Genomic DNA, 17,338 nt, shown 5'->3' with positions numbered 1-17,338 from the left:
TAGAATCATTATGTTTGGAAAAAGTTTATTTTAGTCAAATAATTTTTTGCGTATGTTAGTTAAATGAACTAAAAAACGGGAAAAAGTTATACACAAATAAAGCATAAAGATTTCCTAATTTCGTATTTCTTACAAAATAGTTCATTATTTCTTTAAATTTGTAAATTTTACCAAAAATGTGTCCATTGTGAACTTCGTATGTCACTAAAGACATTCTTGCAATTTTGAACTCCAAGATTTCTCTTAAAACTACAAAATTTTCTTTAACTACTGAAAAAATTTAGTTATGTCTAATAAATTTTCTTGAATTTGTCGAAAAATATTTACTTATTTTTGCCATATCGGAGTGATGCCAGCGCTTGTAATACCGTTTAGTTAAAATTTTCTAAAAAAGTTCAAAATTTTCTAAAATTAATCGAAAGTTATCTTTCCTGGTGGGTTCACTGTTTTTTCAGTGTAGGATCAATAAAATTAAAATTGGGATACATATTATGGATCATTCATGGAATTTTTATTCCCTTTTTATGATATATTAATAAAGTTAAAATTTTCAGTGAAGTTGTATTGTCCTTATAATTAAGTGATTTGACTTAAAAATGGGTATCATAACATGAAAGAGAAAATGTTTGGGCTAAGGTCAACTTGACTATAATAATTCAGAAAAATTCTTTAGATTTAATTAAATTGTCTTTAAATTTGTTGTCTTTTTGCATCTTGACTACAAAGCAAAAAATCGTTCAAATATAGGACATGTTTTTCAACACTTTATTTTAAAGACGTTTTTTACTTGAAACATAGCATCCCAGCAAAAACTCTCATTACCCGGTAATCTTGTAGGTAAGCCGTTTTAAAAAATAATAACCACTTATTAATTGGCATCGCTCCGGATTACATTTACATACGCATGTCCTAGGAGGAAAGTACTTCTCCCCAGGCATACTTTCGGCCATGAAATAAGTAGTGCTTTTAAAGCATATAATAACCTAATATGTAATCACTTATTCGTAGATACACCAAAGCTTGTAAAATAGCCACTTATTGTCTTAGGCAACCAAATCTCGAAAATATTGGTTTCTATCGCCGATTACAATGGATCAAAATATGGCAAGTAATGCTGTAATAGGAGCACTACACCCAGAAAAAAGTGCCTTCGAAACTAAAGGAAAAAATATTAATCAATTTAGATTAGCCATTTTATTTGCATTAATTTAAACTACACTAGTTTACACTGAAAATGTGCACTTGATGAGTGTCGACTTTTCTTGTGTATTTTGATCTGCTGAATTCGAAAAAAAATGTTTAAACATTTTATTTTTTCGCTCTTTTCTCTCTAAACAAATTATATCTCGAGTTAAAAATGTCCGATTATATTGGTTCTTAAATGAAAGGTATCACACGAATAATCGTGTATAATTGGATATGTGATAAGTTAAGTGGTTCAAAAATTTTCGATGCGTAAAGCCAGAAAATTATAAACCATTGAAAAAACCTGTGGAAGAGAAGTTCATGATCGTATAGATGATACTCTAACGTAAGTAATAAGATCAACAAGGTGAAAAACGACCGAAAATTTCGGTCTTCCATTAAGTGTACATTAATTATTTATTTTTTTGTAAACTAGTGTTATTGTCAGTCTTTGACTGATTGCTTTTGTGTTCGGTTGTGTTCTATGGATCCTCCATCAAAACTTTTGTGCGCGAAATGTTACAATGCGCTAAATAATAAATTTATCGCATGTCATTTATGCAGAGCTAAATACCATTTTATTTGTGCAAAAATTGATGATAAATGTAGTGAACTTTTTTTGAAAAATGCTAATATTGTATTCAATTGCAATTCCTGTTTAAAAGTTACATCTGACTTAATTTCTCACGTCTCTTCTTTGTCGAATGAAGTGAGAGAGCTCAGAGAGTTAATAAAGACATCTGTGTCTGCTCAATTGCAAGATCTAAAACAGAAAGTAATGAACAGTAATAAACAAGACAGTGAAGATAAACACCACAATAGTGGTAAAAATCAAAACAAAGCTCAAATTCAAGCGATCAACGATGCTTCTAATTCAACAATAAGAAAGCATACTAAAACTATTGGTCAAAGTAAACCGAACGATTTCCCTGTTCCTTCAGTTTCATCGGTGTCTACAATACACACTGACATGAATAATGCGATTAATATTGTATCCAACTTGAGCGAGACAGAACATGGTGGCAGTGATGCCTTTGATGTTGCGTCGCAAAGTGCAGCTAATACATCTGAGTGGGTTTCTGTGCAGAGGCGTAGGCGGAAAAGGCGTAATATTGTGTTTGGTGCTAACTCTGAACCAAATGACTTAGATATTGTAATATCAAAGAAATGGGTTCATTTGTCGTCATTTAAACCAACTGTTTCTAGTGAACAAATTATTGATTATGTCCATAATAAGACGAAGATTGCAAAGGAGCACCTGCTTTGTTTCAAGCTCGTAAAGAAAGATGCTGATGCTGCTAGTATTAAAAAAATTAACTTCAAATTTGGCGTTTCATCGTATTTTTATAATGATATTTTGAATCCAAATATTTGGCCAGTAGATATTAAAGTTCGCCCATTTGTAAATTTTCGACTGAATCCAAATCAAAACAATATAGGTTAACTAATGTCAATGTTGGTTTAAAAATTTATTACCAAAATGTATCAGGAATGCGTACTAAATCTAAGGATATTTTTGAATTTTCATCTCAGTTTGATTATGATGTTATTGTATTAGTTGAAACGTGGCTTAACTCGGACTTTTTTAGTTCTGAATTTTTCGATCGCAGTCTATATAAAGTGTTTAGAAAAGATAGAAATAGAAATATCACTGGTTGTTCTAGAGGAGGCGGTGTTCTTGTGGCTGTTAAAAATCAATACAAGGCATCTCTTTTTGCGATTAATGATGATAATAGTTTACTTGATCAGCTTATTATATGTATTTTTGGTTTTAGGATTAAGCTCTTTGTTGCTGTTTCTTATATACCACCTGGTTGCCCAGGAGGCCTTTATGAGAAGCATTTACATAATATAGCGGCTTTAGACGGGGATGCTTGTAATGAATCGTTTATTTGTGTCTTAGGTGATTTTAATTTGCCTAATATTTTATGGACTCAATTTGGTTGCAGCGAATTTTTATCTCCTTCAAATGTTATCAAGGAGCACGAAATAAACTTTATTGATACATTTCTGGCGATGAGCTTAATTCAGATTAATTATATCTCTAACAAATTGAATAGGTTTTTGGATCTTGTATTCGTTTCTGATGATTGCAAATTTAATATTAATGAAGCTCTTACTTCGATTTCCCCATCTAATGTGCATCACAACCCGCTAGCTATAACAATCGATTCTTTCAAATATTTGCCCAGCTCTTTAACTGATGATTTTTCGAACTTTAATTTTAATCTTTGTAACTTCGATATGCTTAACTCTATATTCAATTCGATAAATTGGGCTGATTTGTTTTCCGAACAGTCTATTCATATTTGCTTTGAAATATTTTTAAATAAAGTTTTAAATGTTCTTAGAGAGAATGTCCCTTTAAGGGAATGTAGAGCATACAGGAGACCTTGGTATACTAAAGGTCTTATGAAAATAAAGAACTTACGTAATAAATTTCAAAAACGATTTTTGAAGACTAATTGTAATGAGGATAAGGAAATGTTTCTTCATTATCAACGGCAATTCAATTTTTTGAATAAATTTTTATATAAACAATTTCTTCTCACTAAGGAGAGCGAGATTAAATTGAATCCTAAATCATTTTGGTCTTATATAGAGTCCAAAAAGCAGCAGACTGATATTCCATCTACAGTACATTTTAAGGGCAAGACTTCTCAAACAGGTATTGAAGCCGTAAATCTTTTTGCAGATTATTTCAAGTCTAACTTTGAAGCTCCCACTGCTGTGAATAAAGAAATTGATATACAGGGTACTATCTTGAATATTGGCGCAATGGTCATTACTGAAGATGAAATTTGCGAGGCAGTAAATGACTTAAATAACGGCACTAAAACGGATTCTGATGGTCTGTGTCCTCTTTTTCTTAAAAGATGTTGTAATAGTATATGTTACGCTCTTTCTATTATTTTCAACAGATCTCTGAAGGAAGGCATATTTTTAAATTGTTGGAAATCGGCTACAATCTCACCAATTTTCAAAGACGGCAAAAGAGATGATGTTACTTGCTATAGACCAATATCTAAGTTATCGTGCATATCGAAAGTTTTTGAGCATATCATCTATAAAAGGTTGTTTTTTCTTACGAAGTCTTTGATTTCACCTCATCAACATGGATTTTTTACTGGCAGATCTACAATCACTAACTTGACTTTGTTTAGTGAGCGATGCTTATCAACATTGGAAAGTGGTAGTCAATTGGAAACATTGTATACGGATTTTTCCAAAGCTTTTGATAAAGTTTCCCACACTTTACTGATATATAAACTTCAATGCTTGGGGTTTCACTCATGTTTTTTAACATGGATTGAATCCTACTTATCTCAGATGGTCTGCAGAGTTAAAGTTGGTGGATATGTTTCATATCCATATGTTCAAACTTCGGGGGTTCCACAAGGGAGTGTATTAGGTCCCCTGCTCTTTAATTTATTTATTAATGATGTTGCTTTATGTTTTAAAAATTCTGAATTCCTTTTATATGCAGATGATCTGAAAACATTTTCTAAAGTTGACTCGTTATCTGATGTTGCCAATTTGCAGTTGGATTTAGATAATTTTTATGAATGGTGTCATTTAAATAAGTTGCAATTGAATATTTCGAAATGTTCTCATATTTCCTTCCATAAAACACTCCACCCTATTCAGTGCTGTTTTAAATTTGGTGATAATGTTTTGACAAAGGTTACCTGTATTCGAGATCTTGGAGTATTTTTTGATTCAGACATGTGTTTCATTTCTCATATTAATTATATACTTCCAAAAGCTTATAAAATGCTTGGTTTTATTAAAAGAAATTGTGGTGATTTTTCGGACCCAAATACTTGGAAAATTGTGTACACAGCCTATGTTAGGTCCAGAGTGGAATATGCTTCAATTGTTTGGGATCCGCGTTGTAATAATCAAATAGCTCGTATAGAAAGAGTTCAACGAGTATTTGTGAAATATGCATTGAAATCTCTCCCAATAAGTTGTCCTTCCAGTTATTTTTCTAATTGTCTGTTATTAGGTCTTCAAACTCTTGAAGATCGTCGTAAAGTTCAGTCTGCTCTTTTTGTTTTTGATTTGATCGATAATGTAATTGATTGTCCGGATTTGTTATTACGTATACCTCTTTATGTTCCTCCTAGAACTATGAGATATGTTGATATATTTGAAATTCCTCTACACCGTGTGAATTATGCTTCCCATAGTCCACTGACGCGTGTGTTTTTTTACATAAATTCCATTAACTTAAAATTTCAAAAGAAATTTGGGAAGATTATAGAGTTTAGCATTTCGAAAAATGATTTTAAATTGTATTTTGCTACTAAATTTAGTTAAAACATAACTTAGAAAATTATAGATGTATTTAATTCATCATAGTCTGTAAGGAATTTTTGTTCTAAAGACTGAAATAAATAAATAAATAAATAAAAATAATAAAATTTACTTGCTTCAGTAAAAAATCCTAAACTGAAATCAGTTAGGAATAGTTCATTTTACTAATACAGTTTTCTTCGCGGGATATACGAATTTACTACTGAACAAGAAAATTTTATTCACTGAACAAAAACACACCCAACAAAAACTAAAACCAAATTTAGTAAAATTTCTTATAAAATAATAACTCTGACTTTCTTTATTATAGAAAGCTTATCATACATACGAATAACACTTAGCATTGAAAAATATTTCAGTTCATTCGTACTAAGAAGTATGCAAGCCTTTCAATTCTATTTTATTAAGCCAACTGCCTAAACATTTAAGAATAACAATTCGAAAATAATATTATATTTATTTTTGTCATTACAAGTAAGTCATTATAACTCACCGCAATGTAATGCAACGTGTAATGACAGCTTTACTCCTGGTAATGCCAATTGTAATGAGATGTGGTTACCTAGTTTTTGCTGGGATAATTTCTACTGGAAGTCGAGTCTTAGTTTGGAAAATAAAGTTGTCGTCAACTCGTTTTTAAAGGACTTTGATAGAAAAAGAAGAAAAAATGCTGAAAAAGCGAAAAATTGAAAACAGCTTTCTAGAAGCAAGTACACAAAACCCAAGTTTAAAAGAGTATTGTGTCTTAAAAGTATCCTTACTTGTATTCTCCGCTTCTTTGGCTCGGAATCAATACCAAAATTTTTAAAGTAAAGACAAAATCTTCCGAACCGGGCATGCTTTTTTTCACTGTGTCTGTTCAATGACTTAATGTATACTAAATATTTTCCATAGATGTCATAGCAAACAAACAAAAAAAAAAAAATAAGACATCGTTCACAACATGTTCACAACGATGTTCCAAAGTACGCTAAGTCTAAAAAGTGAATTTTACAGGAAACAAGTTCAAAGTTTTTTTTTTTTGGAATTTCTCAAAAACCGTATAAGATATAAATTCACTTTTTTTCGATCTTAAAATCATGTCTATTGTAGATTTTTGTTTAGTATGTACGAATTCAAAATAGTGATAAAGAAGATGGCTAAAATGAATTAGACCACTTTAGATCGAACAAAGCTTTTTGCCCTTTTTGGATGGGAAATTTAGTCACAGGTTTGTAGGTTGTCTAATCCCATAACTTTTGACCAATAAATTCGAATTTTTGACACATACAAAATCAATCCGAATAAAAAACAACGAACTTCATCAAAAAATGCCAAGTCGACTTAGTGTACTCTGGAATGAGGACATCGAAATTTTCGCTGTCGAGACATTTGTATCTTGACGCTTCATACCGGTATCCCGTACACAGAAAAAAAAGTGTCTTGTAAATTTAAGGACCATTTTGACTTCCACATAGTTCAACAAATTTACTGTAATATAGTTCATTTTTCGTAACCACAACGAAAATTAACTTAGCTAAAGCAAAACTTTTAAAAATTCAGTAAATGTTTTTTAGTTCACTAACTACGAAATGGGAAGGATTTTTCCTTAAATAAATTTCCAACACAGTAGTTAATGCATCGTTGATTCTATTATAAAAATACATGGGCAATATAAAAATCTTACTACGAAATGTGGACAATTTACTAAGACAAAATTTTGTATGGAAAAATATTTTTTTAGTACAAATTAACTTAACGACATTACCGATTCGTAGGATGACTACCTACAGATTATTTCCCTTTTTATTATATGTTGGAGTGTTTTTACTCACATTGAAAATTGTAGTTAAAATAGAATAAACATTATTTAATATAATCCTTGACAGGTGTATATAATTTTTATAGATTCCTCATAGATTTGGTATATATTTTACCTTAACTTATAGATAGAATTCCTACTAATCAATAAACGTGCTACTGGAAAATGTGAGTGCATCATGCGAGGGAGTTTTTAGAGACATTTTGTGTATATCTCGTATGATTGTTTGTGTTTGTTATTGCGTCATTTATGCTGTTGTTGGTTGTTTTGATTCTAGAGACAATGGAATGTTCCTTGTGTGTTGTTGGTATCTTTTGTGGTGAGAGTTGTTTTTTTGCAATAGCAAGATCAGAAAGGGATCGTGTGTGTGTGGAGTTGTTTTTCTTTACGGCAGGTATGTATCCCTTATGACTATTTGTGTCTTTGAGTTTTATTGTTGCATTCAGTTATGTTGATGCATTTAGGAAGTGCACACGTGGATTTAATTTTGCAAAATTGTACGTGCGGTATTGGTGTTTATTAATGAAAATACATTTATTTCGAAACATTTTAGAAACTGAGAAGTGAATGATGTGATGTTAGAGGAATCAAAAACGCTTTTTATTGATTAAAAACAAATAACAGATTAAGGAACTGTATATTTCTGTTAATATGTTAGTTTAAAATTAGTGCGGATTTTAAATTGATTTACATAAAAAATATACAACATGAGTGGTAATAGGATGATTTATATTTATTCTACATCTGGATCACAGGTTGAGAAGCAACCATTTTTTTGAATCTATATTTTTTATGTTACAGCAATTCCTACAGGTGAGTACTAAGTTCGAGTTTAGCCGCTAAAATTAAAAATAAATCACTAAGCAAAGTATAAAATTATACGTCTTCGATACAAATTTAAATATAACTTGATGGAGAATAGCCCAAATCAAGTTTTTTATAAAGATTATTTTTTATAATGGATTATTAAAGAAAACTTATCATGGAAATTGCAATTTTAGCCGCTAAACTCGAACTTAATATCCACCTTAAATACTAAATGCTATACTGACAAGTGGAAATTATGTCTAATTTTATAATATTTTTTATTTCAAATATATTCTGAGAATAATTTCAATAACGTCCCATTTGTCCATGGATATGATTCCAATAATGTACCTACTGGATGGATTTTTCAATGTGGTAAGTTTTTCTATAAACGGTATTTTGTCCGTTTTTAATAAAACCAAAATTTCAATTTATTAAAAATTATTTTTTTCACTTGCAGGTAGACAGGTCTCGTAATGGTAATTTTTGGAATATTCTTACTGTTTAATACTAATTAAGCTGATATCCTTATTGACTCTAGGAAATACTCTTGAAACCCGTAAGTTAGAGATCAATATGAACGATAGAATTAATTAATTAATAATATTTTTCTTATATTTTGTATAACTTTGCAATTTCAGATGCTTATAAGCCAAATCCGCCCAACAAAAGTTAGCCAAAATCGATGAAATTGGACAATTCAATTGAATATAGCAACTTATGCCACATATATCTTTCATATGGATAGAAAACATGGAAATTTAAATTAATTAGTTTAGTCCTAATAACATAGAATATTACTCTTTTGAAGAAGCAATTACTAACTACCGGCAAGTAAATGCGTCCAACGTACTAATAAAAATATTTCCTTTATTGTATATCATAAGCCATAGTTTTGTGTAAAATAATAATAATTCTTTGAAATAAAATGCTGGTGTTTATAGAAAATTGACTTGTTTTGTACGAAAAATTTCTTAGTTGTATACAGGCTTTTTGTACTTTTGATTCCTCAATTTCTCTACTTTTTTGAAAATTATACCGACAAACAGTTTATTTCAAACCAATTTCTTAATACAGGTTTCCCAAAAAATTGTTAATTTTTCCGGATAGCAGGAATATTTTGAATGAGTTTAACTATATTCTTCCCACAGCATAGTAATAATGAACTAAAATACGATGTAATACATGAACTAATTTATAAGAAAATCATGAACTTATCTAGATGAAAAAAATCTTTGGCGCCAAATCATGGTCATTCTTACTATGGGTTAGTTCATTTTTCATAAAAAATAGTAAACTTTTTTTCCGGTGTAGATCAATTCATCAGGTTGCTATCATTTCTATTTGTGATGGAATTAAAGCTACAAGTGAATATCGTTCCAGTATTTAAATGTGATAGTAGTGTTTCATCGCGTCGAAAATATGGATTAAAAAAAACGTAACAAAAATAATCCGAAAAGTAAAGATCAGATTTGAAACACACGCCACAGTGGTAGAAAGCTTGATCGTGATATTAAAGAATGAGCCTGGATCATATTCAAAAATTGCAAGAGCTCACACAGAAAAAAAATCACCAAATATTTCCAATTAAAAAGTTAAAGTTGAAAATGTAATCAATTAAGAATTAAATTGTCCCAATTAACATTTTCATTAAATAAAAAAAATATTTCCAATTAATAAAAACATACATTTTATTTGGTAATCATTAACTTAAATCTAAAATTACAAGAAAATTATTTCATCTAAGGAAAAATAATTATAAATAAATTAGCAATAATACAATAAATAAATGATTGACTCAATTAAATAGTTCATTGAGATTTTCAAAATCAATTACATTTTTAATTGCACTAATTAAAAAATTAATTGAAAGTGCCAGAAAAAATCAATTCCTCTTTTAATCACATGTATTTTTTATTTCTAACTAATTCTGTGATAAATTCGGTTATTAATCGTTTCCGAGATTGAAGAATATTCAATTAAAAAATTTATTTCGTGATTCAAAAAAAGAAAAGACAATTTTAAGGAATACCTTCGCGTGCACGAAAGTGGCTACACTGAAAAAACAGTGAACCCACCATGTAGAAAACTTTTGGTTGATTTTAGCAAATTTTGAATATTTTTAGAAAATTTTAACTAAACGGTATTACAAACGTTGGCATCACGCCGATATCACAAAAATAAATAAATATTTTTCGACAAATTCAAGAAAATTTATTAGACATAAATAATTTTTTTAATATGTTAAAGAAAATTGTGTAGTTTGAAGGAAAAAATTGAAGTTCAAAATTGCAAGAATGTCTTTAGTGATATAGGAAGTTCATGATAGACGCATTTGTAGTAAAATTTACAAATTTAAAGAAATAATTAACTATTTTGTGAGATATACGAATTTAGTAAATATTTATGCTTAATTTGTGTATAATTTTTTCCCGCTTTTTAGTTCATTTAACTACAGTACAAAAAAAATTATTAGAGTTAAGTAAAGTTTCCCTAAACATAATAATTCCATGAACTAAACTAAAGTTAAATTGGCTTTAGTGAAATAGAGAGTTCACTTTTTTTTGAGTGTAGTTACCCAATTTTTATTTCTCCAATGAGAACCCATTCCAAATTGAGCATTTCGTGAATAAACAAAGTAATCGAGTTTACTTGCTAAAGGGGTCAAGTGAAAATGTACACCTTCGATTTTGTCGCAAAAATGTTCCATGTTCACACTTCAAAATAACATTTTGATCTTGAAACATGTTTGGGATGATCATATTCCTTCTCTGTCCACCAAAATCTCCGAATCTCTATCCGTTGGAATTTTGAGCTCGGGGCGTTTTGGACAGTAAGGTTGGTACAAAAAAAAAATCCAAAGTGTCGATTATTTCAAGGCGGCACACAGTGCTTCCATCCCATACAACGAATGGACAAAAATAGACGAAGGCATCGAAGGAAAGCGAAACTTTGAAGGGCCTTGCTGATGGTCAAAGACAAATTCAAAGTTTAGTTCCGATAGGACTACCCCTTCACGTACCTCCCATTCAAAGAGATCTAAAATATCTGATTGTAGAGTAAAAGGGTGAGATAACACAAATAGCAAACTGTCCATTTTTTGCGAACCGCTATAGATCTGAATCAAGTAGTGATCCAAATTGTGAGACCTTAGGTGGACCGGTACCCTACTGAATGGCCTCTAAAATTGGTCCACTCGGCTATGGGAAAAGTTTGCCAACTTTTCAATTTTTTAGAGTTTTAACTCGTTTTTATACCCACCACCATGGTGCAATGGTTAGCATGCCCGCTTTGCATACACAAGGTCGTGGGTTCGATTCCTGCTTCGACCGAACAGCAAAAAGTTTTTCAGCAGTGGATTATCCCACCTCAGTAATGCTGGTGACATTTCTGAGGGTTTCAAAGCTTCTCTAAGTGGTTTCACTGCAATGTAGAACGCCGTTCGGACTCGGCTATAAAAAGGAGGTCCCTTGTCATTGAGCTTAACATGGAATCGATCTTTGACTTTGGTATCCCTATTTCTAATCGATTAATCTATAAATCGATAATCGATAAATCGATAATTTCTAATCGCACAGAAAAAAAGTGTCTTGTAAATTTAAGGACCATTTAAACTTTCACATAGTTCAACAAATTTACTGTAATATAGTTCATTTTTCGTAACCACAACGAAAATTAACTTAGCTAAAGTACATATACATATCTCTCAATTTTGTTGTGACACTATTTTTTGGGTTTATTATAGAGTATATGAAGAAATAAAATTCTGCTATTTTTGATCAGAAATATTTTTATTTTTGGCAAAAACCCTTCATTTATAACAACGAAGGGATTTTGGATGAACGAGTTTTTGTCATGTATGGCGATTTATGTTAATTTAAAATCTGGCCATCATTCATCGGATCATTTCTGGGCTTGTTACGGTTTTGTTTCATCCACATTTTGGACGCGGTGTAGCACTGCTAGTATCACGTTAGGGAGCAATGGTACGAGAAACAAAATATTGATTAAAAATTCAATAGTGAAGGGCTCTAACGATAGCCAGTTCTGGGTTTCCAGCCATATATAAAACAATCATACTACCACGCTTGAATTCTATCACGAATAACTTTCTTTCTGAATGCAATCAACCAAAATTCTTTTGTAAGCTTGTAAACAATAAAATGAACTATCATTAAAATATGTCGGCTATTAGACTACCGGTTTAGAAATGGTAGCGATCTGAAGTTAATTGCAATGTATATAAGTCATATCGGGTTATGTTTTTACAGCCCTCATATAGACCGACTTCTTTCAATGGAAATGGTTAGAATGTCCGCATTACATAGGAAGCGTTATGGTTTCAATATCACATTCGACAAAACGCCAAAAATCATTTCTGTTTTTGTTACCTTGTTTGACACTCTGCCAGTATCACGATGACAATCAATGGTATGAGAAACTAAAGATTTATTGTTCATTTAAATATGGCTCATGTGGTTTTCCAGACGAATATAAGCAATCACACTATCATGCTCCAGTTCCATCAAGAAGATTTTATTTCTGAATGCAAAATATCAAAATGCTTTTATAAACTTCTAAACAATAAAATAAACTGCCACAACGCAGAAAACAAATTCACGAAAAATTTTCCAATCCAAAGTCTTATTTGAGTTTTAAAAAATATTCAATTAAAAATTTAATTGATTCAACAAATTTTTTAATTGAAACAAAAATCAATCACAAAAATTAACCCTTTCACTACCGATGTCCACTTAGAAGGACATTCGAAAAAGACACCAACTTCTATTTTCCCACTTAGTTTCGATTTATTTCTCGCTGTTATATTAAAGTAGAGACTTAAGCTATAAATATTATCTATATTGGTGAGGTCAAAAATATATTTTTATAAACTTCTTTAACAATAAACGAAAATTCGAGACAATTTTTGTACGGCATGTTTCTAGTAAATGGACGTTTATACAAAAACTATAGCTGATACTTTTACGGGTTTTTTATTAAGGGTTTTTTGAAAGATATCATAGGCCAAATAGCGCTGACTGATATGGACCATTTTGGGCATGGTTGTTAAATATCATGTACTAACATCACGTACCAAATTTCAACCAAATCGGGTGAATTTTTCTCTTCCACGAGGCTCCGGAGGTCAAATCTAGGGATCGGTTTATATATAAATATTGACCGATGTGGACCAATTTTTCCATGGTTGTTAGAGATCATATACTTACACCATGTTTCAAATTTCAACCGGATTGGATGAAATTTGCTTCTCTTAGAGGCTCCGCAAGCCAAATCGGGGGATCGGTTTATATAGGGGCTATATATAATTATGGACCGATGTGGACCAATTTTTGCATGGTTGTTAGAGACCATATACTAACACCATGTATCAAATTTCAGCCGGATCGGAAGAAATTTGCTTCTCTTAGAGGCCTCGCAAGCCAAATTTGGGGGTCCGTTTCTATGGGGGCTATACGTAAAAGTGGACCGATATGGCCCATTTGCAATACCATCCGACCTACATCAATAACAACTACTTGTGTCAAGTTTCAAAGCGATAGCTTATTTCGTTCGGAAGTTAGCGTGATTTCTAAAGACGGACGGACGGACATGCTTAGATCGACTCAGAATTTCACCACGACCCAGAATATATATACTTTATGGGGTCTTAGAGCAATATTTCGATGTGTTACAAACGGAATGACAAAGTTAATATACCCCCCATCCTATGGTGGAGGGTATAAAATTAGATTTTTGCTGTACACATAAACATGTTTTTTCTATTTTGATCAGCTTAAAAATCATTGCGTTGACTAAATTACAAGAGTAGCTTAACCAACAGAGGAAAAGAATGTTTGTCAAATTTATTTGGGCAAAGCCCTATAGGCTGCAAGATGGTTGGATGGACGCACGTTTCGGAATTACCACATTCCTCAGCAAAATCCTCTACTTGCAGCAAAACTATCAACCAATTATCAGAACAAATTCTGGTAGTTCACCCAAGTGAACCACACTTGAACCTTCCGAAAAAAGGTTTATGATAGCGGCTTTTGCCGAAATAAATCTTTGTTCGAACATTTAATCACGAAATGAATTGATCCAATTAATTTATTAGTAGTGATGTCTTCAATCATGAACATTATAGTATCAATCACAATTTTAGGTGGGCATAAAAAGGCTTGATTAAAAAATTAATTTATTTCATTAGCATGTTTGAATTATTTTTTTTTAATTTTTTTTTATTTTAAAAATTTAATTGATATTGATTGCAAAACTCAATTATTTTTGTAATTAAAAGTGGAACTATTTCAATTACTTTCTGTTTTTGCACAGAAAAAAATTTCACGAATATGTTTCCAATTAAAATTTTAATTGAGTTTTAAAAAATATTCAATTAGTATTTTAACTGATTCAAAAAATTTTTTAATTGAAACAAAAATCAATCATAAAAATTAATTGGATCAATCTGATTTTCTGATTGAATCAGAAAAAAAATTTTTTGTTTGTAGTTTGACTAAACAATTGATCATTCGAAATAAATTTTTAATTAAAAATTTAAAAAATATGTCCAGACACTTAACTGACTTACGCCCATTTTCATGAATCCCTGTTAGTGCTCCGTTAGCTAACGAACTTTTAAACCGTACTACGGACATATCTGACATATTGCTTATATATTCCATATGTCAGTTAGGATCTTAACTGCTGAAAAATTCTCAGTTAAAGTTAACCGGAGAGAAGATATTTCGATTTTACTTTCTGTTAACTGGGAGTTAAAACCTAACAGAGCTACATGAAAATGGCCGTTAGTCTTCGGAGTTTGCTTGAATTTTTTTTTTTATTAAAGAATCAAAAAATTTCAATACTTGACTTAATTAGCTTATTGTTTCTATCTTGATTAAAAAGTTAATTGTATCAAGTAATTTATCAATTGATAAAAATTTTCAACTTCAATCAACTTTATAGTTGGAAATATTTTTGGTGATAGCTTTTTATGTGTATATTAAAATTTGGTTTTTGATTTAGGTTTCTGTTTCGTGGTAAAAAAAAGGTGCATTTTTTGGGCTTACTTTATTTTGGGACCTTATTTTATATTGTGACTATATTTCAGTGGGATGTTATTTCGTCCAGCCAAGGCCTTCAACGAAAACTTTCTCAACTTTTAGCCAAGTAAATAACTCTTTGTTTCAGAGAAATTCGCCTTCTATGCTACGAAAAACTGGCTTACGACATAGTTTTTTTTTTCAGTATACCATAGAAGCAATTGTCCAATTCTTGTTGTAGTTGTTTTAAATGGGGCGCAATGTTTGCCATATTAAAAAGGTAATTAATTTCATTCTACCCCATCATATCAAGCAGTGGGCCACATAGGGAGGGAGTCTAGTCCCTCCTAAAGCTATGAAAAAAAAAACTAAAACAAGTATTTAATTCACTTACATTTCCTTTAATTGGTGTAGTACTGCAATTTGGATTTGTATTTGGCATAAAACCAGCAGTTGCTGGATTCGTGATACCAGCGCCACCAGTAGCAATATCATTGCCACCACCGCCTGCAGTAGCAATGCTAACGACATTGCCATTGCTGCTGCCAACAAACCAAGGTGATTGCAGAGCGGAATGTTGATGCTGTTGCTGATGTTGAAGATGCTGGGTATGACGTGGTGGCTGTGCTTGGTGTTGCATTGGAGGTCCATTATAATGGTAAGGTGCTGGTGGGGGTGTGGGATGTTGTGGAGCTCCCATGTACTGTATAGTCTGCATATTCATTCTCAATGTTTTTTCTGTTCTAATCTAATGGCTTTGGGATGCACGGTGTCTATCTCTTTCACTCTCCCTCACTCTATCTGTATGCAATAGTCCTTATTGTCCTTGTGAGAATATGGGTTGAGATGAAATTTTGTTGCCACAAGCACACTTGCATTAGAACTCACCGGAAGTTACCATACACTATTACACCGATACTCATACACACACACACCGAGGCATTCAACAAACGAGGACAATTGAAAATAAATTGCACCTGAAATATAGACATGGAAAAGTTTATAAGCATAATTTAAATAGATGTCATGAAATCAAATAAAATTTTATAAAAGCATGTAAAATTCAAGAAGAGGCTATCTAAATTGCAAAAATAACCTTTGTTAACCTTTTGTTAAGATTCAATTTGTTTTCATAGAGACACAACAGCATCTAGAATGAGATCAAATATCATTGAATCAAGACATACAACTTTTCAACTTGTCTGAGGGGATATGTGAAATACAAACAATAGGCTTGTTTCATATGATTTTGAAAATGTAGAATTTAATGACACAACCCAGCAAAAATGGAGCAATATTTCAGCAGGATTGTAAGGGATAGAGGCAGTACCAACTGCTTAAAAAACAACCGAATCAGCGCTGATTTTTGTAGGCGATATCCCGATTTAGAGCAGCTTCTACATAGCACTGATATGATTGCTCATTTCAATAGCAATATTGCTCAGAAGCGATAGATACTCTTGAGTATACGAGGGCAATTCGAAAACTTCTTAGCATAGCACAAAAAGCACGGTATAAACAGAAAACATTTAAGTGTTTTGGAAACTACCATCTCTGTTATGAACACATGTTAAATTTTATTTCGATCTGGTAACTCATTCATATAGAAACAGGTGTTCAAAAAAGACGCATTCGCAATTTTTTTACACTGGAAAAATTAGAAATGCGTGCTGTCATTAAATATTTACATAAAAAAGGTTTATCGGGACAAGAAATTCATAATGCTATGGTGAATGTGTTAGGTGAAAGTGCTCCTTCATCTGCAACAGTAAACAAGTAAGGAAAGTCTAAAGTCGGGCGGGGCCGATTGTAGATCTAAATTTTCGATACCATATCACATCCCACAAATGTGTTGGGTGCTATACATAAACGTTTGTCCCAAATACATACATTTAAATATCACTCGATTTGGACAGAATTTGATAGACTTTTACAAAATCTATAGACTCAAAATTTAAGTTGGCTAATGCACTAGGGTGGAACACAATTTTAGTAAAAAGTAAGGAAAGTCTAAAGTCGGGCGGGGCCGACTATATTATACCCTGCACCACTTTGTAGATCTAAATTTTCGATACCATATCACATCCGTCAAATGTGTTGGGTGCTATATATAAAGGTTTGTCCCAAATACATACATTTAAATATCACTCGATTTGGACAGAATTTGATAGACTTTTAAAAA

The 17,338-nt window shown here is 31.5% G+C and overlaps 1 protein-coding gene across 3 annotated transcripts in view; it reads right to left on the bottom strand.

Annotated features, from left to right (window-relative positions):
- LOC142234847 (protein alan shepard-like) overlaps positions 1–17,338 on the bottom strand; it is a 726,065-nt gene that overhangs the window by 271,943 nt on the left and 436,784 nt on the right. For all 3 annotated transcript variants that reach the window (XM_075306049.1, XM_075306051.1, XM_075306050.1), the window contains exon 2: positions 15,551–16,133. In XM_075306049.1, the coding sequence (XP_075162164.1) occupies positions 15,551–15,880 (330 nt within the window). In that variant the 5' untranslated portion in view covers positions 15,881–16,133. The remainder of the gene's footprint in view (positions 1–15,550; positions 16,134–17,338) is intronic.

Source organism: Haematobia irritans, chromosome 4, assembly GCF_050003625.1.
Source record: "Haematobia irritans isolate KBUSLIRL chromosome 4, ASM5000362v1, whole genome shotgun sequence".
Classification (NCBI taxonomy): Eukaryota; Metazoa; Arthropoda; class Insecta; order Diptera; family Muscidae; genus Haematobia; species Haematobia irritans.
This window is presented reverse-complemented; position numbering and strand designations above follow the sequence as displayed.